This window comes from Megachile rotundata, chromosome 14 (genome assembly GCF_050947335.1).
Source record: "Megachile rotundata isolate GNS110a chromosome 14, iyMegRotu1, whole genome shotgun sequence".
Classification (NCBI taxonomy): domain Eukaryota; kingdom Metazoa; phylum Arthropoda; class Insecta; order Hymenoptera; family Megachilidae; genus Megachile; species Megachile rotundata.
In genome coordinates this window covers 12855065-12882859 of record NC_134996.1, presented here as the reverse complement: position 1 = coordinate 12882859, position 27795 = coordinate 12855065, and the positions used below count along the sequence as shown (strand labels likewise).

The window sequence follows — 27795 nt, the reverse complement described above, 5'->3', positions numbered from 1 at the left end:
TTGTTCCTCTATTTTTATTATTCCATGTTTCATTGATTCCAGCATCAACTGCGACATTCATACGACGTTCCATTTCACGTGTTCTCGAAATTCGGAAGCTTGAAATCTGAGTAGGTCGTGGAAGTCGTTCTCGATATACAAAAGATTATACAGCCTGTAAAGTTGTTCAATTTTCCGAACATCGCATGGCGAAAGAATCCCCATTGTCTAGAGATAGCCATTTTACATTAAGCCCGCATCGGGAATACAGATGGCGGGATGATCAAAATTTCAATTCGTTCTGCCGCGTCTTCGCCCTATCTTTCTCCGCTGCCTTCTCTTCATGTATTATTACCGAATCCCGGGGATTCCGGTAAACCGGCGGGCAAAGACGATAGAGAGAGTTGAGTTTCGTTTTCAACGTGGACCAGCAACCCACCGAGCGAGTCCCCGAGGAACGTACTGCCAGGGATTATAGGAAAATTGGACGACTTGGTCGTAAAGGACCGTCTTCGAATATGGTGTTTCCGTGGCGGCACGATCGTGCCAACGAACCGGATGCTGATCGTCCTCGGCTTCCTCCTGGACCGTCTGCCTCGATGAACGTGACACTGAACGTCGCAAATGGAATATCGATGAAGTCCACGATGGCATTTTGAGCAGAAGATTGAGAGAGACGTCTTTGCTCGAGAATGCATACGTCACGTTAAGTTCGTTCATTAATTCCTGTAAATTATTTGCAACCTGTTACACTTTGGATACAGAGTCAACCGTGGCATTATCTTTCTATTAATATTCCACGTTATCGACGAGTGAAATAAAAATTATCCTCATAGAACATATGCATTAGATTTCCGATAAAAAAAAAATCGTGCCGTTCGAATTTGAGGTCCCAATAGGAAAATCGATGCAGTTCCCTCTGGATTGCTTTTTTACGAATCTCTGTAAAATACAATCGACACAGGTTAAAACCCGATTACAGGATAACGCGTTGAATTGAATCGGACGCGGCTAAACCTTACATCTGATATTTTGCGACCCATCGAATCCACATTTTCGAATAATCCTCTCAACGGCCCGTAATTTTTGTTCTGGCTCGAAATGGTCAGATAAGCGATCGATTTATCGTCGAAAAACGTATAATTCACGGTGGAGCAGGAATTCTATTAAAACTATGAAAACAGAAAGAGAGACGAGGATTTCGTACATAATATGGTGATTTTATGTTCGATCATGAACTGCAACAAATAGTGTCGCGCCTTTCCTACCTCTTTAAATATAAAATTGAAATCAAAAATGAATATTCACGGCGAACGATTGCTTCGCTTGGGAAAAAACGAGGAGACCTCGAAATTGAAAATGGTCCATTTGCGAGGGTGAAATCGGACCGGTATGCATAATCCTATGCCGCATAAGCGTCGAAACGTCGGCTATTTTTTCCTCGTTAATTAAACGAACGATCAAAAAGTAGCGGCCGAAACGAGTGGAATGCCCGTTTCCAAGCCCGAATTAGCAATCACTGCGTGCTGATTGCCAGCTGAATCAAATCCGATTCACCACGGAATTCGAGCGCGTGCCGTTTCACCTACAATCAGGTGATTTTAATTGCTCTTTGAGAGAACAGCAAAAAAGAAAACAAAAAACCAGAGGAAAACCTACCCCTTGCTGAATCGAATTTAACGATCCAAAATACGCGTTCCGATGAAGTTGCATTTGGGACATTCTCAATTTATAACACAAGTTTCCATCACCGATCATTCATTCTTTGAAAGGTGGTAAGAAAATTGGAAGCTTAGAGAAAATGAGAACGATCAGCTGTTCGATTAAACAGAAGGAATTCGAAATGACCTTAAATGTCTGACTATGCACCGAGTGTTCTACTGCGTCCAATCAGGTTAAGCATCCGAACAAAATTAGCCTATTAAAACGCTGCCACCGTTAAAATCAGGGAATTCGTTATCACAGCCGGTGGATGTACGATGGATGTTCAGAGTAAAGTTCAGCTACAGAGATAGTTTGAACTGGGAATATTCGAGTTCCAACGAGGTAGATGTGCCTTCGTGACGCGTGTCATCCGCACCGATGAAAGCGCGAGCGGATTCGAGGCAGGGAAAATGGTCGGGAAATAATTTCCGTGCCCGTCGAATCAGTCTGTCGAGGCAACTTTTCGCGATTTCACGCGACTCCGTGGTCCTTGTGCCCCGCTCTGTGTGTTTGCTCGATTGTTTATTTTGAAAAGCGAGCCCACCCCTTTCGATACGTATATCACGAGCGACGCGCTTTTTCAATCTGCCATAAGCGAGGCACGCGGAAAAAGTGGAGGCCAGCCGAAACAATATTGCATTTTTCGCGGCGTGCTTCTGTCACGGAAATACATGAATTCCTCGAACAATATCGAGAACTATAACGCGTCGCACGATTTAATTGAACGTCGCAAAAGAGATCGATAACGGTTAATCATTATTGCAATCGAAAATGACTTAATAGATGTGTCATTAATCTTTTTCGTCTGATTATTATACTTTCGAAGAGTCTATACTCGTTTCAATTTATGATAAATTGTACCGATAGTTGCGGATACTGTGCACTAATGATAAAACGCTCGTTCTATCTGTAATCGGGCAGACCTCGTTTAACAATGTGCGACACGTGCACGCGTGGCGGCGTTAAACGAAATGGTGTGAAAAGCCCGCGCCCGCTTGATTTACGACCGGAGAATTACAAATTGCCTTTGTGATAACAGGTATCGAGGGATCGTTCAACGGTATTGTTGGTACGAACTAAATTTTTACACCAATTTAGGGGATGTTTATGTGATGCCAAAAGCCAGCTTCGTTTAGCGTGTTCACTATGAACAATCTTGGATAGTTAATACAGTAGAATTTTCTCCGGTATTTACTAGATATTAGTATTTAGTAGAGGTAAGATAATGCGAAGTTGAAGGGAGAAATTTATTTACGGACTTCATATGCTTAGAATTCATGCGTAGGAGCTTTGCAGTTCGATGCGGTGGATCTCCACGTAATCCGATAGGTTGCATCATGAGTTGTAATTGGATACGTTGAGAATACGTGCCGTAAGTCGGTAGGCTACATTACCACGAGCTGTAATTCGATGCGGCGAGAATCAACACGTGCTGTAATTCGATGCGTTGCATCACCACGTATTGTAATTTAATACGTCGAGAATTACCACGAGCAGTAATTTGATACCTTGCATCAACACGAGCTGTAATTCGATGCGTCGTGAGTCACCAAGCATTGTAATTCGATACGTCAATCCACCACGTGCTGTAATTCAATACGTTCCATCACCACGAGTTGTAATTCGATGCGTCGTGAGTCACCAAGCATTGAAATTCGATACGTCGACCTACCACGCGCTGTAATTCAATACGTTGCATCACTACGAGTTGTAATTCGATACGTCGTGAGTCGTCAAGCATTGAAATTCGATGCGTCGACCTACCACGTGCTGTAATTCAATACGTTGCATCACCACAAGTTGTAATTCGATGCGTCGTGAGTCACCAAGCATTGTAATTCGATACGTCGACCTACCACGTGCTGTAATTCAATACGTTGCATCACTACGAGTTGTAATTCGATGCGCCGCGAGTCACCAAGCACTGTAATTCGATACGTCGACCTACCACGTGCTGTAATTCAATACGTTGCATCACCACAAGTTGTAATTCGATGCGTCGTGAGTCGCCAAGCATTGTAATTCAATACGTCGATCCACCACGTGCTGTAATTCAATACCTTGCATCACCACGAGTTGTAATTCGATGCGTCGTGAGTCACCAAGCATTGAAATTCGATACGTCGACCTACCACGTGCTGTAATTCAATACGTTCCATCACCACGAGTTGTAATTCGATGCGTCGTGAGTCACCAAGCATTGAAATTCGATACGTCGACCTACCACGCGCTGTAATTCAATACGTTGCATCACTACGAGTTGTAATTCGATACGTCGTGAGTCGTCAAGCATTGAAATTCGATGCGTCGACCTACCACGTGCTGTAATTCAATACGTTGCATCACCACAAGTTGTAATTCGATGCGTCGTGAGTCACCAAGCATTGTAATTCGATACGTCGACCTACCACGTGCTGTAATTCAATACGTTGCATCACTACGAGTTGTAATTCGATGCGCCGCGAGTCACCAAGCACTGTAATTCGATACGTCGACCTACCACGTGCTGTAATTCAATACGTTGCATCACCACAAGTTGTAATTCGATGCGTCGTGAGTCGCCAAGCATTGTAATTCAATACGTCGATCCACCACGTGCTGTAATTCAATACCTTGCATCACCACGAGTTGTAATTCGATGCGTCGTGAGTCACCAAGCATTGAAATTCGATACGTCGACCTACCACGTGCTGTAATTCAATACGTTGCATCACTACGAGTTGTAATTCGATGCGCCGCGAGTCACCAAGCACTGTAATTCGATACGTCGACCTACCACGTGCTGTAATTCAATACGTTGCATCACCACAAGTTGTAATTCGATGCGTCGTGAGTCGCCAAGCATTGTAATTCAATACGTCGATCCACCACGTGCTGTAATTCAATACCTTGCATCACCACGAGTTGTAATTCGATGCGCCGCGAGTCACCAAGCATTGTAATCCGATACGTCGACTTACCACGTCGAAACTTGATACGTATAACGTTGTCATTCGATGCATACGATCGCTAAAAGTTAAAAGTGTCTTAATACAACGTTGTATATGCCGTGGTCGAACTCGTTCCCAATAATGGAAATGGAGAGAGGGACATTCGAGCAAAGATTGCTCCGTGTGGTAGATTGCTCTGTACTCGGTACAAAGGTTAGGGTAGACTCAGACATCTGCAGGGATGCTCTTCTCTTCGTTGATCCGAAGCCTTTTTTGTTGCTCTTCTCTCAAAGAGAAAGAACCGGCGGATCCCGGAATAAGGCTTTTGTCAAGGTTATACCTCGAAACTCGTTCGAGCGAATTTCTCGCTCGCAGACACCCCTTCTTCTTCTTATTCTTCCTCCTCTTTCTTCCGGCCTTTCTTTTTTACGACGACAACACAAAGATCCCCTCGAAACCGTATCGACGACGCGCATCCTGTTCGGACCAAGTTTCGTTGTATTGTTAGGACTTGGATGGATAGGTCGATTTATGCGGGGATTACGATCGAGAACAGAGGGAACTCCTGTTCTTAAAATGCACGAGATCCCCTTTCTGACAGACACGTTGTTCGTATGTGGCCTATTATGTTCTTTGAATATACTGCCTTCCTGCGGTTCTTTCGTACTCGATTTTCTCCGTGATTTCATGGATTTTTGATCCATTTCTTTCTTTCCGTCACTGACATAATTTGTACAAATATGTTCCTCTTAAGTGCACTTGTTCAAAATGTAAAATCTACTGTAACTCTGATTAGTGCATAAAAAAGTCATCAATGTGCAATCTCAATTGAAGTATTAGTAAAGTGAATACTTGTTTAAAGCTTGAGTAACAGGGAGATTAATTAAAAAAGGACGAATTGAATCCTCAATTAACAACTTCAGTGACTACCGTTCAGCAATTTAGAGTAGCCTATTCACCAGAGGAAACGTTCGAAATCGATCTACTCGAACGTTTACCGGTGCAGAAATAAAAAAAACATAGAAAACATATCCAGGAACACCTGTCCGTCCAGTGTTTTCCACTCGATTCGTCGCGAAATCCTATTTCGTGGCCGATTCCCTCGCGGTTAATCGAGCTTCCTCCCTCTAACCCGGCCGGGGCACATCGTCGAGAGACGGAAGTTGACAGTAATTCCCCTCGTGCTGTGTCGAGAAATCACCGGCTGTACTTTTATTCCTGCTACGAGCAACGATAAACTTACTTACGGTCACACGTGAACGATTCTTAGACAGACGGTTTACTGTTCTTCTTTTTATTTTTGCTCCTCCTCTCTCGCGTGGAAAAGAGGCGAAGTCTGGCAACCGGAAGTCGAAAGAAGTACTCGCTTAAATCGTTTCCAGGGCAAGCAGTAACATACTGTATGTGTGTGTGTGTTGGACACAACGGACGACTTTCTAGAAGTGGAAAGTCGTAGAGTATCGAAACTCCTCTATTTGCCTGGAAATCATAGACACAGAAGAAGAAGAGGGACAAGAATCACGGATTGAAATTTACTCGGGAAGTTTGCCACCGTGGTACGGTCTCAGTTTCCGGCAAAAACCGGAACGGAAGTAAATATGTCACGTTCGATCGAAACTCGAGTGGCTGAGGGTCGTTGAATTTTTTTTATTTATTCGCCTCTGTGTCTACGAAATCGAACCTCGAAGGACAAGCGCGAGATTTAAAGGATATCGTTCCGCTTGTTTGCTTTTTTTCTGGAATCTTTTTGATGTTTGCCAACGTGTTTGATTGTTGACCAGGTCTATGCTTACGCTGGGCAGAAATAACTTTGTGCGAAATACAGGTTGATTGATGGATTTCGGAAGTTCGTAACAAGAATTGACACCAACATTTCCGTATTTCGAAAATGAATTTGATCCATGTTTTTTTATTCATTGATAATCCGATATATCAGTTGAAATCGATACTTTTGCTCGTAATCGGGTGCACTTTCCTTTATGACTCGCTCACAGCAAGATTAAAAGCTATCTACAATAGAACAGTGATCTATAAAATAAAACGGGACACACGTGACGCGATAAAAAGCAATTTCAAAAGCAAATCCGATCGGTTGATTCCAGAATCTATATGAAAGATAGTCGGATTTCCCGAAATCGAAATTTCGTTATCTCTTTGTTCGCAAACCACTGTCCCGGATAGGTTCGTTCGATCTAGTCCGTTTAAATGCTAATTTTATTTAGACATTACACAAACCGCTCGTCCCGATGTGTTTGCATTGACCTCTCATTTAATCCATGATCGACGAGACAAACAAGGATAATAATCGGTCCAATAATTTCAGTGTTGTTTTCATATCAATTTACCTTCGTATCACTTTTATTTTCATACTCGTATAACACTATAAATAAAATTCAGCGATAAAAAAATTGATTACATCGCTGGAACGTTACATCGATAACTTCATTCAGATGTGCAACTGTTGGAACAGGAATTGAATTAAAGCTTGAATATTTTTATAAAAATTTGTGTACTGTAATGCCGTTTTGAGTGGTTGGACAATGTCGCAATTTCTCGCATTGTAATTCTACGCACTGGAACTTCGATGCATTGGAATTCCACGCGTGATACTTCCACGTTCTATAATTCCACGCGTTGTAATTTCACGCATTGTAATTCTATGCACTGGTACTTCGATGCATTGCAATTCCACGCGTTGCAATTTCACGCACTGCAATTTCACGCACTGCAATTCCACGCGTTGTAGTTTCACGCATTGTAATTCCACACGTGGTACTTCCACGTTCTATAATTCCACGCGACAAAATTTCACGTATTGTAATTCTATGCATTGATACTTCCATGCATTGTAATTCCACGCATAGTTCTACCACGTTTTATAATTCCACGCATTGCAATTTCAAGCATCGTAATTCCACGCACTGGTACTTCGATGCATTGTAATTCCACGCGTGGTACTACCATGTTCTATAATTCCACGCGTTGTAATTTCACGCATTGCAATTGCACGTGTTATACTTCCACGTTCTATAATTCTACGCGCTGCAATTTCACGTATTCTAATTCTAGGCTTTGGTACTTCCATGCACTGTAATTCCACGCATGGTACTACCACGCTCTATAATTCCACGCGTTGCAATTTCAAGCATCGTAATTCCACGCACTGATACGTCGATGCATTGTAATTCCACGCATGGTACTATCATGCTCTATAATTCCACGCATTATGAAATTTTGAAGTCTGATAACTTTCAGTAGTATATATCAATGATTTCAGTAGTATGTATCAACGTATTCCGCCACAGAAGCGTCAGACATGGAATTAAACACTGAACCCCAACTTAATTTCTCAATCTCTGTATACTTCGACTCATTAAGAATTAAACGAAGTAACAAACCAAGCAATTACTTGAAACAGCCGTCATAAAAACCCCCAAACGTGTAGTTTACCGCAAGCTTATCTGTCATCCTTATTTTCGGTTAACTAGGACACAAGCACAAGCTTCGTCAATTACGTGACGTGAAAAACGCTTAAATCGCAAGGTCCATAACGGATGGAAACCGTGACGAGGTGAATCCAGGTGGGCGAAAGGGATAATCCCATGGAGTTAGCGTCAGTCAAGGCTGAATTACGACGTGTGATGGCGTGGGTCTGGCCTATTTGCCGTAAATTATGATAAACTACGTTATCGCTGTCGCGATAATAAATACGAAATCGATATCGTCGGTATTCGAAACGTGTTTGCGTGTGTGTACATGTGCCACACGTACGGGGTGAACAGCATTGTGTAGCTGACTATTATCCACAAAATATCAAAAGGGCTTGTAATTGCTCGAGTTTGGCCGATGAAATTAACCTTGCCCCGTAACACGTTAATGCGATTGCGAAGTTTTAACTACGCTGCGTTATTTATTGGCTAATGCACGCGCATTAATGGACACCGACATTGATTCTGCTACGGCCACTCCGCGGATTTATGATGTTTAAGCGTCGTATTGGGCTTCGTTCAGCGATTAACGAGGATTATATCGCGATTCTAATAACAATTTATATTAATTTTAGTTTAAAGTTTGGAGAAGATGGTGAAAATTTTACTGTGTGACTTTTTGTGTTATGTTGTCACGCGCTATGACTCCATGCGTCGTAATTCCACGCGGCATAATTCCATATTTGATAACTCCACGCGTGGTACTTCCTCGTTCTATAATTTCACGCATAGCAATTTCAAGGCTTGCAATTCTATGCTTTGGAACTTCGATATGTTGTAATTCCACGCGTTGCGTTATCACGTTCTATAATTCCACGCGTTGTACTTCGACGTTCCATAATTCCACGCGTCGCAATTTCACGCATTGTAATTCTATGCACTGCTACTTCGATGCATTGCAATTCCACGCGTTGCAATTTTACGCACTGTAATTCCACGCGTTGTAGTTTCACGCATTGTAATTCCACGCGTTGTACTTCCACGTTCTATAATTCCACACGTCGCAATTTCACGCATTGTAATTCTACGCACTGGTACTTCGATACATCGCAATACCACGCGTGATATTTCCACGTTTTATAATTCCATGCGTTGCAATTTCACGTACTGTAATTCCACGCGTTGTACTTCCACGTTCTATAATTCCACGCGTTGCAATTTCACGTATTATAATTCTATGCATTGGTACTTCGATGCATTCTAATTCCACGCATGGTACTTCCACGTTCTATAATTCCACGCATTGTAATTCTATGCATTAGTACATCAACGTATTATAATTCCACACGTCACAATTTCACACACTGCAATTCCACGTATTACTATTCAACGCATTGTAATTCCACATATTTATAACTCTGCCTATTATAATTGCAAGTACTGTAACATCAAGGATTGCAATATCATAATTTTACAAGTGGTAGACGCATTTCTCCTCCACTCACTATATCGCAGGGCAGTGCAATACTACGCAGTACATCACCCTTATAATTCGACGGGCTATAACTTTGTAGAGCAACAATATATAATGTTCACAAGATTACACCGCGAAGTTGCACTACTTTTTCGCAAACGATTCCGTAGCCAGCAAAAGTAATCTGAACGGTTGCCAAAGGGGGTGGCAAGATCGCGACGTTTAATCTGCAAGGATCCCGAAACAGGGAAGGTAAAGGGCATTAAGTGCAGTTTCGAGGGGTCGTTGCCACGTATGTCTGTATTATGCTGTGTTTGCTGCTGGATTACGAGAGTAAAGTACGGCGGTTTCCGCGACACTGTTTGCGATTGCCACGTTCGCGGTTATTGGGCCGCCGTAACGTTTAGTCCGGACGATTATGCTAAATTATTGTTTACAGGGGCCGTATCATATATGTCTATTTACCATGGACTCTGGCCACGTCGTTGGGCGATCGTTAACGGCGTGTTGCTTGCGTTGCAAACTCCTCGTGTCGATGAAAAGTATAATACCCCAGAATTTACGGCTCCCATTAATCCTTTAATAAATTCTGAATCTATCTACATTTTTAGGATGTGACAGTAGTTCGTTAATATCAATATATTTGTACACGAGTTCTGGAGTTCTTCGGAACACTTTACTTTGTCTAAGTAGAATAAATCAGTATGTAGTCAGACAGTTCTCTTTTCCGTTATTATTTATGTGACACATCTGCTATACATACAGCTATGTAATTGACTTAACAATTTATATAAAATAGAATTAAGACTGAAAAAGTTTGGATTATAAAGTGTAAGTAGAATAAGTCAGTATATGGTCAGACCTCGCTTTGTCACAAGCGATGTTTACGTTTAAATTTCTGTAAATTTAGCTTTGCATACGTTTAGTCCCTAAGTCTCAATCTTCATACGCAAATTTCCTTAAAAAATTCCGTCGAAATGCACTGTGTTCGCAACAGGTAAGTCGTTGGCGTAAGCTCTTCAGTATGCATAATCGATGGATAGAAAAGGGTGGCGAAACGAATCAATAGAGTCAGGTGTTACTCAGGGAAAACGAAGATCGAAGCTGAATTACGGAATAAGCGCCCTGAAACCTCGATAATTTCACGGGATAAAAGGGACGTACTCTGCAGAAAAGGGATGAAGGGGTTCGTTTAAACGCTTGAAGTTTCGTAGACTTTGCTGCCATCCGTTGTTCAAGAGTTCCGAAGATTTCCTGGTACGATCAGAATCTCCGGCATTAATTAGCGATCACGATGGTGTTATTGGTGGCTGGAGGGTGATTATCGAAGTACATGTTGTTTTGATTTAGGTTTCTCGTTCGATGCAACTGCGTTGAAGCGTTTGCATTAACTTTTAATGAAAATAGCCGCATATTTTATTTACGGACTGGCGGATTTAAAACGCTGGAGAACATTTATTAATCCCTGTCCCAGGAAAGGATTAGTCATTTTGCAATTATTGATGGGAAGTTTATGTCATTTTTATTAGACTTTATGCTTCCAGGCATCATGAATACTACATGGTAATTTTAAAAGCATGTTACATTCGGTCATTTGTTATGCGATAATCCCGCACAAATGGAATACCTTTTCGAGCTAATGAAAATATCATCGGTAAATAAAGAACAGCGAAATCGGATACTAAATTTGCTTTAAACGATTTCAAATTTACCCTGAACTTCCCCGTTGATAAACGACGAAATCATGCAAATGCTACAGTCGTAGACGATAAAAACAGAAAGTCGGAACGTCAAAGTCTCTTTGATTGATCTCTCCGTGCCAGTCTCAAAAACCAGGCACGAATAACAAATATACCGGTAGCACGAATTAATAGACAATCGTTTGAACGGTGCGGCGGAAGAGCACGCGATCTCGTGCCTCGAATTCAGCGTCCGCCATTGTTTCCCGGTTCGTGCAAGACACTCGGCGAACTTTTCGATCGTAACACGCGACTTATCACGTGTCCCGCGCCCATTAACCGTGTCGTTTAAATTGCAAACAACGCTCGAAAAAGGGACAAACTTCGCGACCAGGTTCCATCAGGAACTTTCCGCGAATCTAAATGTTACCAATTACGATCCGAGCCGGTCAGAACTTTTAATCCTGTCGGCGACTACCAATAACTGCTGCTTCCACGAACATGCATCGGTAATTACGGTATATTGGCAGTTCAGAAGAATTGTAAGAATATGATGTTGCTTGTTAACAATGGAAATTCAGTTTATTGCTTCGTGTTATTACAACGTGAAGTTCGGCGTGTTTGCCGGAGGGTTACACTCGGTAACAGTTGCAGCAGATGGTAATTCAAAGACTCGAGTTACAACGCGTAGCAAACCGTGTCGAGTTACAACGCGTAGGATACCACCGTGTCAAATTACAACGCGTGGTAGTTCAATGTATCGAGTTACTACGCGTGGAAGATCAACGTATCGAGTTACTATGCGTGGAGGACCAACGTATCGAGTTACTACGCGCTGGAAGACCAACGTATCGAGTTACTATGCGTGGAGGACCAACGTATCGAGTTACTACGCGCTGGAAGACCAACGCATCGAGTTGCCACGCGTGGAAGACCAACGTATCGAGTTACTACGCGTGGAGGACCAACGTATCGAGTTACTACGCGTGGAAGACCAACGTATCGAGTTACTACGCGTGGAAGACCAACGTATCGAGTTACTACGCGTGGAGGACCAACGTATCGAGTTGCCACGCGTGGAAAACCAACGTATCGAGTTACTACGCGTGGAAGACCAACGTATCGAGTTACTATGCGTGGAAGACCAACGTATCGAGTTGCCACGCGTGGAAGACCAACGTATCGAGTTACTACGCGTGGAGAACCAACGTATCGAGTTGCCACGCGTGGAAGACCAACGTATCGAGTTACTACGCGTGGAAGACCAACGTATCGAGTTACCATACGCGGAAGACGAACGTATCGAATTACAAGACGTGATAATCCATCGCGTAGCACACCAACGTATCAAATTACAACACGTGGTTGTTTAACGTATCGAGTTACTACGCGTGAAAGACCAACGTATCGAATTACTATGCGCGGAAGACGAACGTATCGAATTACAACACGTGATAATCCACCACCTAGCACACCAACGTATCAAATTACAACACGTGGCACACCAACGTATCAAATTACAACACGTGGCAATAAGAAAAATTGTAAAAATATCATGCTACTGTTTGTTAACAAAGGAAATGCAGTTAATCGCTTGTCGGAAAGTTACACTCGGTAAAAAGCGTTTAATTAATTTTGATATTTCGATGTTCAACGCTGCACTATGTACACTGACCACGTCGAAACCAAGTATTTTTGCAACAATTTCGAAGATCACAGTTAAAAAGATCGACCGTGGTAATTGGGAAATAGGAATTCCGCATCGATTGCGTGCAAACGAACAGTTTAATTCGATAATATATTGAGTTGGACTGGCTTGACTAGCGACGCGTGAATTCCAGTATTAACTGCCACGATTATTCCTGTAACGTTAACAGACTGAAAAATACGATAATCTATTCTGCACACTGCGAGATAGCATTGTCATAGCTTTGATAAATCGCTAAACTGATTTTGATAGAATGAAAATTTATAATTTATTGTTATTACAAATATTATTTATCTTCGTGGAGTGAAAAGTTGAACCTAGGAACATCTATCTGAATGTCTAGATAGTTTTCATTATTTATGCAACCTGTTTAACCTAAATCAAAAGCAATCACAATGACACCTGATCCAAATTTGATCAATTGTCAGTCTTTCTGTATCAACTTGATACAGAAACCGTATGAGGTCGTTAAATATTCGGTAAGCCATTCCGCAAACGAACCGAATTTGTTGGTCGGAGATTATCGCCGAAGGTCCACGTGAAATGGTGAAAAGGTATGCCAGTCGTAATTACAACCGGCACTATATCATCGTTTATAACACGCCATGCCGGTTTGCCGTCCCTTCAATTTCACCTTCTCTCTTTCCCTCCAAGTCGTTAGCACATTCTTGGCCGCCGCAGTGCAGAATTTCCTGCTGATACCGGCGAAAAAGCTTCATATTCGGGCTTAACGCCCGCTTTTACGATGCGACGAACACGGTTTCGGGATACTTGCCCACCGCCCCCCTTGTCATCATCCGACCCTCCTTTTTTCCTAATCCGTGTCACTCGCACATCTTGAAATTACACGTTGTAAGCCTCGATCGCGACACGTACTTTCTGGGCTCGATTCACAGAACTTTGGTCCTGAAAGACGTTTCGCTGGTCAACTTGTCGATATCCGAGTTTCCTGTTTCCTTTGTCCGCGGACTCGTTAATTCTCTGGCCAGGCTTTTGTGCGGGCTTTCGTTTGAAACACCGTGACCCAGGAAAAAGCTATGAAAGGATCCGGATTTCCAAAACGTAAGATCTTTCGTGTTTTTGATGGACGTGAAATTTTTATTTGCAACGGGTTCCAAAGTTGTCGAGATATTTATAAAATTAATTCGCAAGGAATTAACTTGATGATAAAGTAACGAAGAAGGCAATCCAGGTGAGAACAGGGGAAGATAGGGAGATAATTCGAAGACAATTAAAAGGTTCATAGAAGAGTCAGCACTCACAGCTGATCGATCGCTGACACAGCGTGAAATTGGTGTTCGCCTGGGCGAAATGTGACTGGAATTCGATTAATCGGCCCTTGTTCCACGCCCGGGATAATCGAGCGGCGAATCCCCCATCTTCGAGTCGCTTTTAAACACGGATTTCCACGGGAATTCTCGATCACCGTGGACCTCGAATCCTCCAACCTAAAGAGCCTAACTATAATCGAGTGATCGCCCCAATGAAAAGAGCTGGCCGATAACAGGTGTTCAGCCTCGGCACCGGGGCTAAATCTGGACGTCAATATCGTGTTAGACCGTAACGAGATACTTCGTCGGATTAACCGCGATCGATGCTCTGTACGGTGTAACCAGAATTCGAGTCTCACCAAGAAATAGCAAAGATTTTCCACCACTGAGGAAACCTCTTTCCAAATTTTAAAAGTTAATATATCGTCACCAAGTTCACAGCAGCTGTGACATAATCGCCAAGAAAAATAGTAAACCAACGAAAGTTTGCTTTGGTACATCGCCAAATTTCGTGTTAAGCAAACGTCCAGCTTAACCGAGTCCTAATTCTGATGTAACGACGGTTCCTTTAATAACTCTGAGGTTATCGCCGATTACGGGCCTTTGAACCAAAAGTCGAATCTAAAAAATTCAGTGTCGAAATAAAATCTAGTAAGTCCGCAGATTTGGCGCGGGGCCAAGAGGTTCGATATCGAGCACCGATGATGCTCACTGATGGCTTCAAGGTTGGCCCGGCGGAAAGAGAATAGGCACCCGTAGGAAAGTTGGCAAACGATTCCAGACGCCTCGGTTCGTTCTCGCAGACTGTCGTCGCGTTGATTGTAAGCTAGTGGGTTCACGGCTGTCAATTTGTTTCTCGTAAGCCGACGGCACTTGGTGTCGATGTCTGGTTTCCTTGTTCGACACCTCGGATCGCGGGGAAAATTCGAGACGAGACAGGAACGGGACAATCTGAGATCGATTTTACTCGTGTTCACTTTGGTGATAAGAAATTCGAGTCTTGCAGAAGTTTAATTGACTTGAAGTTTGGGAACTTGATGTTTGATAAAGTTTGGATTAATAAAAATTGTTGGTAGCTTTCATATTGCGCTGTTAATAAAAAGATGTAACCTCTCATGTATGAACCATACACTCTAACTTGGAAATCTAGCTACCTAACAGTCCATCTTCGTCCGAATCATTTTTATGACCAATTATTTTCTGTAGAACTTAATTCTCCTAAGTTACGTATTCCTTTTAGTATCGTTTGCAACGATTCATTATAGCAAGCTTTAGGAAGCTATAATTATTCTCCTAAAACCTGTGTTCCCATCTCCGACAAACTTCATCACCAAGTAACTGTACGAAACTTGCTATAATTATTACCATAAATCCTGTTCCATATTCCCATCGTTAAATCGCTATCCCCGCCGTATTTATATTTATTTTACAAAAACTGATCAATGCAAACAACACTTTCTACCATTTTTCACCGTGAAAATCTATATACCGAAACATTTATTAAATGAATTTTTACCGTACGATACATTTCCCGCCCTTGTTACAATCGACGGGCGTCCAATCAATATATCCGCTTAATTAAATTCCGCAACGCGACAACGCCAGAAAATTTGTTCCGAAAATGCAAACCAGCCGGGTTTGAAACATTTTTCATCGGGAGAAGGGCTGCCGCTGTTCTTTGAGGGGGTGGAGGATAGACAAGGCAATGCATCAACGGCTTAATGAGCAAACTTTAATATTCAGCTCCACTAAAATCCAAGCCTGTTCCTTAATTGTTTTCTATAGTGTCGAGCGATTCTGATATACAAATATCAAGATGTAGAAGTATTGTATAATTATTTGGGATGGATGAATTTGATGTGTTCGATGTATGGAATTATAGTGTGAATACAGTGCGTAGAATTACTATAGATAGCAATTCGATGAGTAGAGTTACAACGCGTAGGAAACCTACGTGTCGAATTACAACACGTGGAAATTCAATGTATCGAGTTACTACGCGTGGAAGACTAACGTATCAAATTACCATGCGAGGAGGACCAACGTATCGAATTACAAAACGTGGTAATCCAACGTATCGAATTACAACACGTGGCAATCCAATGTATCGAGTTATCACGCATGGAAGAGGAACGTATCGAGTTACTAGGCGTGGAAGACCAACGTATCGAATTACAACACGTGGCAATCCAATGTATCGAATTACCACGCGTGGAAGAGCAACGTATCGAGTTACCACGCGTGGAAGAGCAACGTATCGAGTTACCACGCATGGAAGAGGAACGTATCGAGTTACTAGGCGTGGAAGACCAACGTATCGAATTACAACACGTGGCAATCCAATGTATCGAATTACCACGCGTGGAAGAGCAACGTATCGAGTTACCACGCGTGGAAGAGCAACGTATCGAGTTACCACGCGTGGAAGGGCAACGTATCGAGTTACCACGCGTGGAAGAGCAACGTATCGAGTTACCACGCGTGGAAGACCAACGTATTGAATTACAAAACGTTGCAATCCACCGCGTAGCATACCAACGTATCGAATTACAACACGTGGCAATCCAATGTATCGAGTTACCACGCGTGGAAGAGCAACGTATCGAGTTACCACGCGTGGAAGAGCAACGTATCGAATTACTACGCGTGGAAGATGCACGTATCAAATTACCACACGTGGCAATTCAATGTATCGAATTACAACGCGTCAAATGACAGCACGTGGCAATCCAAAGTGTCAAGTTACAACACGTGGCAATCTAGCGCCTCGAATTACAGCGTGAAACTCCAACACCCAAAGAGCAACGAAAAAATCGTTCATAACTCACAATTTTTGGCTCTTCGGTACTTCGCACCGAGCGAACGAACAGCAAACTCATCATCCAATAATCTGTCCAGTTATCTCCCTCCCGTAATTTCTCTCAGCCAACGGGTCTTGGTTGTTTCCGGTCAGCAATCACTGCTCCCAGGACATTTCATTTTCCTTGCAAGGGCAAGAGAGACGTTGCAATAAAAGCACAATCACTCTGTAATCTTTGCGTTTGTATAAAGATCTCCATCGTGAGCTTTGTTCCATATAATACAAAATATTTATGTATTGTTTCAACAGCTCGGATGAATAAAAAATTCTCTCGTCGTACGTTTTGAAAACGATCAATAACTTCCTGTCACAAATGGAAAAAAAAATTGATTTCTGTATGAAAATGTTCGTGCTTTTTGGTAGAGGGAATATTTAATCGAAGCGTCAAATCGAGCAACCGCTATGGTATTCGTTTGAAAAAAAAGAGAGAGGAAGAAATACCCATCGATCCCAATATTCGTAGCGATAATGGTATCAGAGCTACGTATTATTCACGATTCGCGAGATTTATAGTCGGACAGGGGATAAATGTTAAATTTCGCGATGCTTGATTTTCAAACAGTTTGACGAATCGAGCCTCTGACCGGGAAAATATTTTCTCGTTCGACCGACGGCGACAAATAATCGTGAAAATTGGCCTCGTGGTGATCTCGCGGTTTCGAATAAATGCCGTAGGAATAATCGACAGTTTGCAAACAGATAAGAGTTCGGTCCGATTATCGCCACATAAATTTTTCCGGAGAACTTTATGCACATTTTATCCGAAATTCGCAAAATTATCGTCTTAACGCGATACCTCTTGACACGATTACACCAACGATCGCTGGTTTGATTACAGGAGTAAAAAATGACGTGTTGGTCGAATGATAGAGAACGAGGGATTATTTTCTCGTGCAGGTTGACGCAGATTTCACCGGGGGAAGAATATCCCATCCACTTTAATTCTGTAATTAAAGAGGTAAATGGTAATCCTCGGACGCCCCAATTGTGCTTCTCACGTTTAAAGCACCAAGTCCCTGACCCGTTTTCAGACTGAAGTGTCTTGAACGGAATTCCCAGTGGGCCAATGTATAGTCACGAATTTCAGATTTAGTGGATCAAGTGGTTAAAGAGGCGCGTGTCGTGCTGGAATTGAAAATAAGGGACAAGCAGTGTCGGGCTTATATTCTTCTATGGTTATGTACCTCTGGGAAACAAAACCTTTTTAAACAACAAATACCAGCAGTTTCTGCTTCGATATTTTACCATTGATACATCCTCGTGTTCTAATTCCACGCGCCCTAATTTCTCGCGCTCTTTATGATCGTTACTCGTGTTGTAATTATATTGCATCATTATGAATTCTATCTGTTGCTAAATTTATAGAAATACATTAACCTAATCTTGATATAGCAAGAAAAGTGAGTTTCTAACACAATTCATGAACTTCCGGACATAGGAAAAGTCCATACGGAGCCCGCATTCGTGCACCATAGCCCCCATTGGAAAGTTAAAAAGCAATTTTGGTCTTTTCACAATGACATTTGGCATATTTCACGTTTATACCGAAAATGGAAGTTGAAAACATGGAAGTCCGGTCGCGACCGACTTAAAGGTTTCTTATCACTCTGAGCAGAACTTTTGCCTACTCACGCGAGTAGAAGCTTCGGAGTTGGCGTATTTTTCGACTGTAAACCTACTTTCGTCGGGGGAAACCTCAAAATCCATTTCGTTTCGCGCACGTCGTGTCGTTCGAAAGCATTTACAAGCCGTTTCGCGGATTCCGCCGCGCGTACGAAACTTTTCCCTCTGTCGGTCTTCTAATATCCTCTTTCGGCGTGAAATCGAGTTTTCCCTCGCAAATCGAGCGTATTTTCTCGCTCGTAAAAAGAGCGTCTCTGTTTTTCACGGTTGACACGGGGATCCGTTACCACCTGCTGGCGAAAGAATTTGAGAAACGCACGGTGCTCCTTTGACGATTTCTCCATAAACGAAACTTATTCAGCATATATTAGTTGAATCGTGAACGAGAACTTTGTTGTGGGGTTTAATTAAACTGCCACGCAGCTGTAACTTCGTCGTACATGTTTGTTAATCGGGTTAGAACTTCATTATTAGGTAATTTTAATTTAGGTTAGGTTTCAATTTTCGAATCGTTACAAAATAACTCCGTAGTTGGAAATTTTAATCCAACTTTAGAATACTAGAAACCACGGTACATAGATTTCAAGCAGCAAAGCCTGAAATTCGGTCACCATAAAAATCCGACCACGTTTCGACAAAGCAGTCGGACGATAAAGGAGGTTTCTCGTTGTTCAAAGGACACAAGGGAACGTGTACGAGCACCGTAAACACTGTCTCGGCTGTGTATTACTTCCTGGAGAGCAGGACAATGTAATCGAGAGAGAGACGGGGTAGATGTCGTAGCGGACGGTCGCCATAGAACATCGGCCTGTATGCACGAGCCGCGGACAACCAAAGTTCTCGATAGTGAATTATGGCGAGACCGTGTCTCGAATTCGACCCCCTTCATTCGGGATTCTGTGCCCGTCTTCTTTCAGCTGCTTCGTGGCTCGACTGGAAACGCTCGAACAAAGCTCGCTTCGTTGTTCATCGCTTAATTCCTTTCCGATTCGCTACTTGTTGCGTTAATTCGCTCCTTCGGTGCGTACTTTTCTTCTGGAAACTATTTCTTGGTGGAAGGAATTAATGGCGTCCGCTGCTGAATGCTTTATTTCCCTTCTTGAAGGAATGCAACATTAATGCAAGGTTGATAAAAATAATTATACTGTTCCTATATTTTTGGAAGCATAGATATCTCGAAATGAAAGCTTGAAAATTTAAAGTTAAATAAGATGTATATTGACTGTAGGACTAGCTTTTATTGTTATCGGAGTCGGAAGTTTGATTGATGCTAAAATAGCATGATGTCTGACCAAGCGCTGACTCATACTACTTAAGACCAATCTCCTAGTCGACATATAACACTTGTTACCTTTTAGCAATTTTTTTATATAATATTTATATGCATTATACGTTAGTTATTATTTATTATAAGTACCTATTATTATTATTATTAATGAGGTCTGAAATTTTGTGTCGATGTCTGACCAAGCGCTGACTCATACTACTAAAGACCAATCTCCTAGTCACCGCATAACATTGTTATCTTTTTACAATTTTTCTATGTAATATTTGTATGCATTATACATAGGTTATTATTTATTGTAGAACCTATTTTTATTGGTAATGAAGTATGAATCTTCATGTCGATGTCTGACCAAGCTGACTCATACTACTTAAGACCAATCTCCTGGTCAACATAGCATGCTTTCTTCGAACAATTTTTTTATGTAACTGTTATGTATTGGTTAAAAAAGTACTATAAAATTTATGAAAGCGAAAATGATGAGTAAAGAGTCAAAGTAGGAGAATTTGAGGAACCAAAGCGCTATCAGCGATATATCTAGGAAGCCCTATATCTCTATCAGTATCGTTCAAAACTCGATCTCCTCTTCCCGATCGATATCTAAACAAGGATTTACGTTTTCCTTCCAGGAACCCGAACGTGATCGATCACCACGGTCGAAACGACACGCTGCTGCCTGCCAGCCGGGAGAAAAGCCGTTTCCGTAGTGTGACATGGGATCAATACGACCCGGTGCATCAGAAGTACCTGGAGATCGGTGAGTGACCAGCGTGAAATCACATTCTCCATTCATGCAAACTGCTGGCCGATTCTGGTGGCTTAAGCATGCATGCTCCGCGTTTGTTCCTGTTTCGTCGGAGGGCTAATTAAGTCGGGTGCTTTTGCGAGCCGTCTGAAAAGGGAAATAATTTTCGTCGTTGGCGAGTACGTAATTCGCGCGTGAATCGCGGACGGGTCGAATTAACCGGAATCAAGAGGCACGCGTGTGGCCGCGAAAAGAAAATGAAGTGGGCAGGGCAGAAAAGCCGGGGTCGGCCACGAAGAAAAACCGAGGAGGACTTTTCCGCGAGGTCATTTTTATTTTCAGTCGGCTGTTGAGCTCTCGCGGCAGATGACGTGAAAAGAAATCCTTTGACCTGAAAAAGAATTTGCGGCCTTTTTCCGCGCCGCTTCTTCCCCACTTCTTTCTCTCCCTTCCTCCACCTCCGCCTTCTTTTTCTCTTTGCTGAACGCGCGTTTTTTGCCGCGTAACGTTACGACGAACGCCGGCATAATTTCCATTAGCATTTGAAGGCGATGTGAAAGCGCTAATTAAGCTAATTAGGAGTGCTTCGTGGCGGCGATGCTCTTGATGCGCTACGCGGGATGAAACGGACACGGCGTACACGTAAAAATTTAGCGTGTTAATTGAAATAAAAAGATTGAAGAAAAGGATGTTCCGCTCGGTGTAATCGAGACAGTTGGTTGCATTTTTTTACCACTTGTAAGTGACCGGAAATATTCGTTTAATTCGTTCTTTGGAATTGAGTGGTTCATTCTGTGCATACACAAGCACGTGAAGATGCTCCGGTGAATAGGGGCTCTTTCGGGTCGACGACTTTCATTTGTTTTTGTGCTGTTCTGGAATTTATGGAGAGCAGTATTCATATTTAGTGGAAACGTATAATTAACATTAAATATGAAAGCGCTGATGTATCAAATGAATCATTTCGAAACGTGAAAGGCTCTAGCTTAAACTCGCGAAGATGTGAAAGATTTACTCTCAATTTCTATGAAGCATTATTCAGCGAGGATTCATTTTGAAATGGTCACTTGATATTTTCAGAAACCCAGGTGTGTCAAAACCCAATTTTAATCGTAATCGTCCCTAAATCATTCCAGCTTAAGTTCTAATAATGAATAATTAACCATATAGTGTCGGAACGCTACAATTATATAACGTATTTCTTGTTTACCTTGGAATCAGGTTACGTTCACTACTAGCTGGAATATTGATTGAACAAAATAAATACTGCCGCTGATGCATTAAATGCTTGCTGCAGTTTTCCTGTTTATCTTTGAAGTAGGTCACTTTGGCTGCCGACCAGGAAGAATAAATACCAGATGTTAATGAGTTTAGTAGCCCTTCTATCAAACTGGGTCGATTCGACTATATTAATTTGCCTATGAAATCTGCCTCGTTAATTGCTGGTTATTAATAAGTGCTCCTGTCATGAAAAATCGTATGCATTTCTTTCAACTGGGGTTCATTAGGGAGTTCTGCATGAAATCATCGAAACCTCTTTTGACTCTTGTACTTTTGAAATATTCGTGGTCCAAAATTTCAGGGAAATCTACTATTGACATTTTGCTAAAGGCAACGTATCGAGTTACTACGCGCGGAAGACCAACGTATCGGGTTACTATGCGTGGAGGACCAACGTATCGAGTTGCCACGCGTGGAAAACCAACGTATCGAGTTACAAGACGTGATAATCCATCGCGTAGCACACTAACGTATCGAATTACAACACATGGCTGTCCAAGGTATCGAGTTGCCACGCGTGGAAGACCAACGTATCGAGTTACTATGCGTGGAGGACCACCGTATCGAATTACAACACGTAGTAATCTAAAGTATCGAGTTGCCACGCGTGGAAGACCAACGTATCGAGTTACTATGCGTGAGGGACCAACGTATCGAGTTGCCACGCGTGGAAGATCAACGTATCGAGTTGCCACGCGTGAAAGACCAACGTATCGAGTTACTATGCGTGGAGGACCAACGTATCGAATTACAAGACGTGATAATCCATCGCGTAGCACATTAACGTATCGAATTACAACACGTAGTAATCCAACGTATCGAATTACCACGCATGTGAGACCAACGTATCGAGTTACTATGCGTATCTTACAAATGTACCATGGAAATGCTCTTATACCTCTAAAATAGACCACGCTTCACAAGTTTACTGCTGCACAATAAAAATGCAGCGAAACGAGGTCACGGGAGGATCACCGGTAAGAAAGGAGATAAAATTCCTGCTTGTTGCATTAAAATACCGCTAGTTTTTGTATTTCGTAAATTCCACGCGCTCGAGGAGAACACGTTCGATCGACAACGAGTCTCGAAACAGATCACCGACAGTTCAGGAGCGATTCACCGGCGTTTGGTATCGATGGTTGAGACAGGAACACGGATAAAAGCGGAACAGACACGGGGAGTAACACGCCCACGGTTTCCATTTCTCAGAAGGTGGTGAAAAATCACGGTGAAAACGATAGCCCGCATTCCCGGTTCGTTTCTCGATCCTCGCTGGCACGATGGGAGAAAAATGGGCCGTGAAAATGGACCGGAAGAGAAGCCAGGAGCCTGGCCAAGGCCCGTGATTAATTTTTTTTTCTTTTCCTTTGTCTTTCTTATCTTGGACGAATGAACGCCTCCGGGCCATCGAGGTTCGTTACCAGCCTCCGCCAAGGAACGACAATCCCTCGTCGAAAACGTGGCTTCTCCGTGTCCTCGGATAACTTTGTTTTCGTACACGGCCGTCGTGTAATTAATTTAAGGACTTGCGAAGGGACGTCGGGGCGAAACCACGGTAACGCGGTGAATGGCCTTTGCTTTCCGCTCAACTGCAGCTTTTGTTGAGGCTTTTCTGTTATTGACAATTACCTTTTTTCTGGGGTTTCGTTTATTAAAAGCTAAACATGTACGCTACTAAAATCTACAGATGTACATTAGCGTAATGTATGAATTTAATTGCTTAATCAACGTCCGGGAATGTTAAATCATAGAAGATTACATTTTACGTGACCATCGCTTATCTTCGACGCTCAAACACGTTTCAACATCGATTAAGAGGCTGCCAGTTCCCCGTTCGCCTGTACACAGAAGCAGGATCAACCGCAGGACTAAAACAACAGTCGACCGCCATAATTTACTTGTAGTACACATCCCAACCGTTTTCCATCCTCTACACTCGCCGCACGTAAGCAAACTCCCTTAAGCATCCACGGGCCGAACTTCCTCAGGACTCGCGACTTTATTACGTTTGCATTGGTCCCGTCTAAGGAGAGATAATTTCATCCGCAATCGAACACCGTGGCCGTTGTTTTCTTCGACAATTTTCGCCCGGGAAAATGAGAAACTTCCGAGAAATAATTGACGCTCGAATTCCCTTCGGGTCAAATATTCGCCGCATTTAAATATGAAGGAAACACGGTCAAGTCTTCGCCAAGATAGTAAATGTAAATTCATTTCTAAGTTTCGAATGAAACTGCATTTAAATAACCGGAAATCTTCTTGGAGTTTGCTGTGGGAGTTCCAAGATGAAATATGGCGATGTTTCGTAGTTTCACGCGTTCGAACGTGTTAATTCTTTTCCGGCAATTTCCCCCTAAATAATCAACCGTCCCTTCATCGCTAAGACCATCAATTCCACCATCAAATCGATCATAAAATTTCTCGAGTCCTCCCTTATCATTAAGGGACTTATCATTAATCCTCTGCTGTCCCAATGGAATCATTTATTTCATCTCCATTCCCGAGTAAGACGGATCCCCCAACCAGAAAATCCCCTATCTCGAAAATACGTTCCTCCATTTCCCTTTGCTATTCAACCCATTTTCCGGTTGTTTTTCGGCAGACTGGCACGATCCGGCAGGTTGAGGGTTTTCAAGTACGAAGCGGGGCTACGAGGAGGACGATGCAGATTGTACAGATGCGGCGAACGCGTTGGCGTGTAGTTTGCAAACAACCGAATCTGCTCCTCCTCTTCCCCATAGCCTCTGTTTCGCAGCTGCGGCACACGACACCCACCATTACGCGATCGCGTGCACTACGACACCCCTGTTGAGAAACCGGTAACTGCGGTTTCTATACGCGGACTCGGTTAGATGCATGTGCTTCTGAAATGCGGAACATTGTCTGACAAACTATCGCAGAAAGACACCTCTTCGTTTTATCTTTCATTCAAATTATTTTTATCTATCCGCGGCAACAGAAATGTAAAATCTAGTGTTCTCTGAGTTTTTATGTGACTAGATAGAGTGGTGGATGAAAATACGGATAAGTGAAAAGGTGTTCACCTCGTTTAAACACGGGCCGTTGATCAATCGCGAACCAGGTTCTTTGAAAATACTCTTTCCCTCTCGTATTTCCGTTGGTATTATGTTATACGAATATACGCGCCGAGCGAAACGCGAAAACGGTGATTTATTCGCGTCGGTATTCAGGTGAAAAACCCGTCGATCAGTTGGCTCGATGTTAGTGAATTATTTTTCCCGATATTTACGACCGCAACGGGAGAATTTTTGATCTACTTTAAGCGACTGGAACCGCTTTGCGGCCAAATACCAATGAGAGGTTTACACGTGGCTGTACCGTTCGTTTTGCTATTCCTTTCGTGAAATACGTTGGAAACGCTCGATACATATTCCATGTTGCCTCCCTTTCAACCCTGGCTCCTACGGCTTCCCTCGAGTGATATTCGAATAATTTCATTCTCCAGTGTATTATTCGACGTTTTGGCGATATTCCATAAACGTCTCTCACGTACTCTGCAATTGTTAACGAATATTCAGATTACTCAAGCTCAAACTTTTAGGGGTTCACATCTTTGTCTCCTCAGCAATCTACACATTGTGTCACTTTTGAGATGACATTGTTTGATATTGTTAAGAATTACCAAAGTAAAAATTCATGAAATACACGCAAGTTTATGAAGTAAAAGAGTATAGTTTTAGTAGACTCTTAAGAAGTAAGAATTGCAAGATGAAGTAAATAATAATCATTGGTTTTTTTCATTTTCTTCAATTACACAAGATTGCTTTCAGCACTCAAAACTTTTAGGGGCTGACGTCTTCTCAGCAATGTGAACATTGTGTCACTTTTAAGATGACATTATTTGATATTGTTAAGAATTAACAAAGTAAAAATTTATGAAATACACGCAAGTTTATGAAGTAAGAGAGTGAATATTTTTAGTAGACTCTTAAGAAGTAAGAATTGCAAGATAAAGTAAATAATAATCATTGGTTTTTTCATTTTCTTTGATTACACGAAACTGCTTTCAGCATCTGAAACTTTTGGGGGTTGACGTCTTCTCAGCAACATGAACATTGTATCACTTTTAAGATGAAATTATTTAAGATTGTTAAGAATTAACAAATTTTATAAAATACATAAGAAATAGTTTCAGTAGACTGTTAACGAGTAAGGATGGCAAGATGGAGGGAATAGTAACGATTGGTTTTTGTCATTTTCTTCGATTACACGAGATTGCTTTCAGCATTCGAACCTGGATACCGTTCGCGTCACCTCGTTAGCGAGCGAATTTGTTTAATGGGATTCAAAGTAAACGGCACGGACGGTCTGGGCAAATGTAGTCGGTCGAAGTTTAAATTAGTTTTTCACCGGCAAACACGCACGATATTGTTTAACGTAATCAAAGTTTCGGCAAATTTGTTTTCCCGACGATGAACGGGTTTAATTTATGCGATTAAACAGCCTACGCGGTGAGTCGTGAAAATCAACGTGGAAGTTTCGCGAATGTTCAATATTGCTTTTGAAACATTATCGAAGCCACATCGCGGCGAAAGAAGCACCGCGGAACTCTGTTTTTCCGCGGAATATTAATTACTATTGTTGTTTATACGGAAACTGCGGTAAATGCGTCTGAAAAAGCTGAACGTTTTCCGGAAAACAATTTACCACTTCGAATGATCCCGCGGCAGAGGAACTACAATTACGGTCATTTGTATACCGTTTTCCGGGAAACTCGACGGTTTTCTCTTATCACAAATAACATAATAAAAGACAAGGGCGAGCTTAGCTACTTCAACCTAAATTACACTTTGATAGAAATTTTCCAGCAAATTCCAGACCGTACTGCAGTCTCGACAGACACGTTGAGCAGAGTTTAAGTAGAATTAAATTCCACTCCAGTTCCTATTCGTTCGATGGACTTTTCGAATACTTTCGGAAACGAATTCGGGTGAATTTCTATTTTGTTTTTATCGTCACGAGGGTAATTACCAGTTCCAACATTTGCAGTACATTTTGAAATGTAAAATTATCCGTTTTATCAAAAGAACGACTGGTCGTTCATATTGTCACTCTTTCGTAAACATTTTACCGATCGTAAAATTTTTTCTGTGCTATGTTTAATAAAAGTCCCGATTATAAATTGATGTCGTCGAAGGGAAGCTGTATCGCTCGGCTCGTGTCAGCCGTTATCGTTAATCCGGCTTCGATACCATCCCCCGATATCGAAGCCGCAGGCGTGATCGATCAAGCCGATAAAGCGTTCGCTCATAATTTGCTTCGATTCGGTGTCGTCGTTTCGCTAGTTACCGATCGAAAAATTGTCCGCTTTGAATTATGACACCCCGGTGAATTTTAAATACGTCCAAACATCTTTATTTTTGTTCAAAGCATGCGAAGGTATTTTCTCCGAAAATTGAATAATCTCGTATTTAGATGAGACGCTAGACTACAGAAAGAGAAAGAGACGCGTCGAAACAGAACTCGTTACTCGTTCAACAATTGCCAAGCGTACAATTCCTTTCGCTGAAAGCGTAAGGAGATCCTCCGCGACGATTTTTAATTAAGCGAACCTCTCATCTTGTGAATTTTAATAACATATTGTGGCCTGCGCTTTCTTCCCGAGCCACCATTGTTGGCAAACGAGTCGCGATTCTATCTGTGTGCAAACACTTCGTACGCGTTCGTTGAACTCTCACATCCATTTCGCTGGGAAGAGAAAATGGAGTCAAACGTATTCACCGCAAAAATGACACAGTGTCCAATGTTTAAATATAATGTTTGACTGGAAAAACTGGATGTTTTCAGAACACGAAAGGATAAAAAAC

General features: G+C 42.2%; 1 protein-coding gene across 2 annotated transcripts in view; it reads left to right on the top strand.

Annotated features, from left to right (window-relative positions):
- NLG-4 (neuroligin 4) overlaps positions 1-27795 on the top strand; it is a 281147-nt gene that overhangs the window by 218008 nt on the left and 35344 nt on the right. For both annotated transcript variants that reach the window (XM_012294946.2, XM_012294952.2), the window contains exon 10: positions 20571-20698. In XM_012294946.2, coding sequence (XP_012150336.1) covers positions 20571-20698 — 128 coding nt within the window. The remainder of the gene's footprint in view (positions 1-20570; positions 20699-27795) is intronic.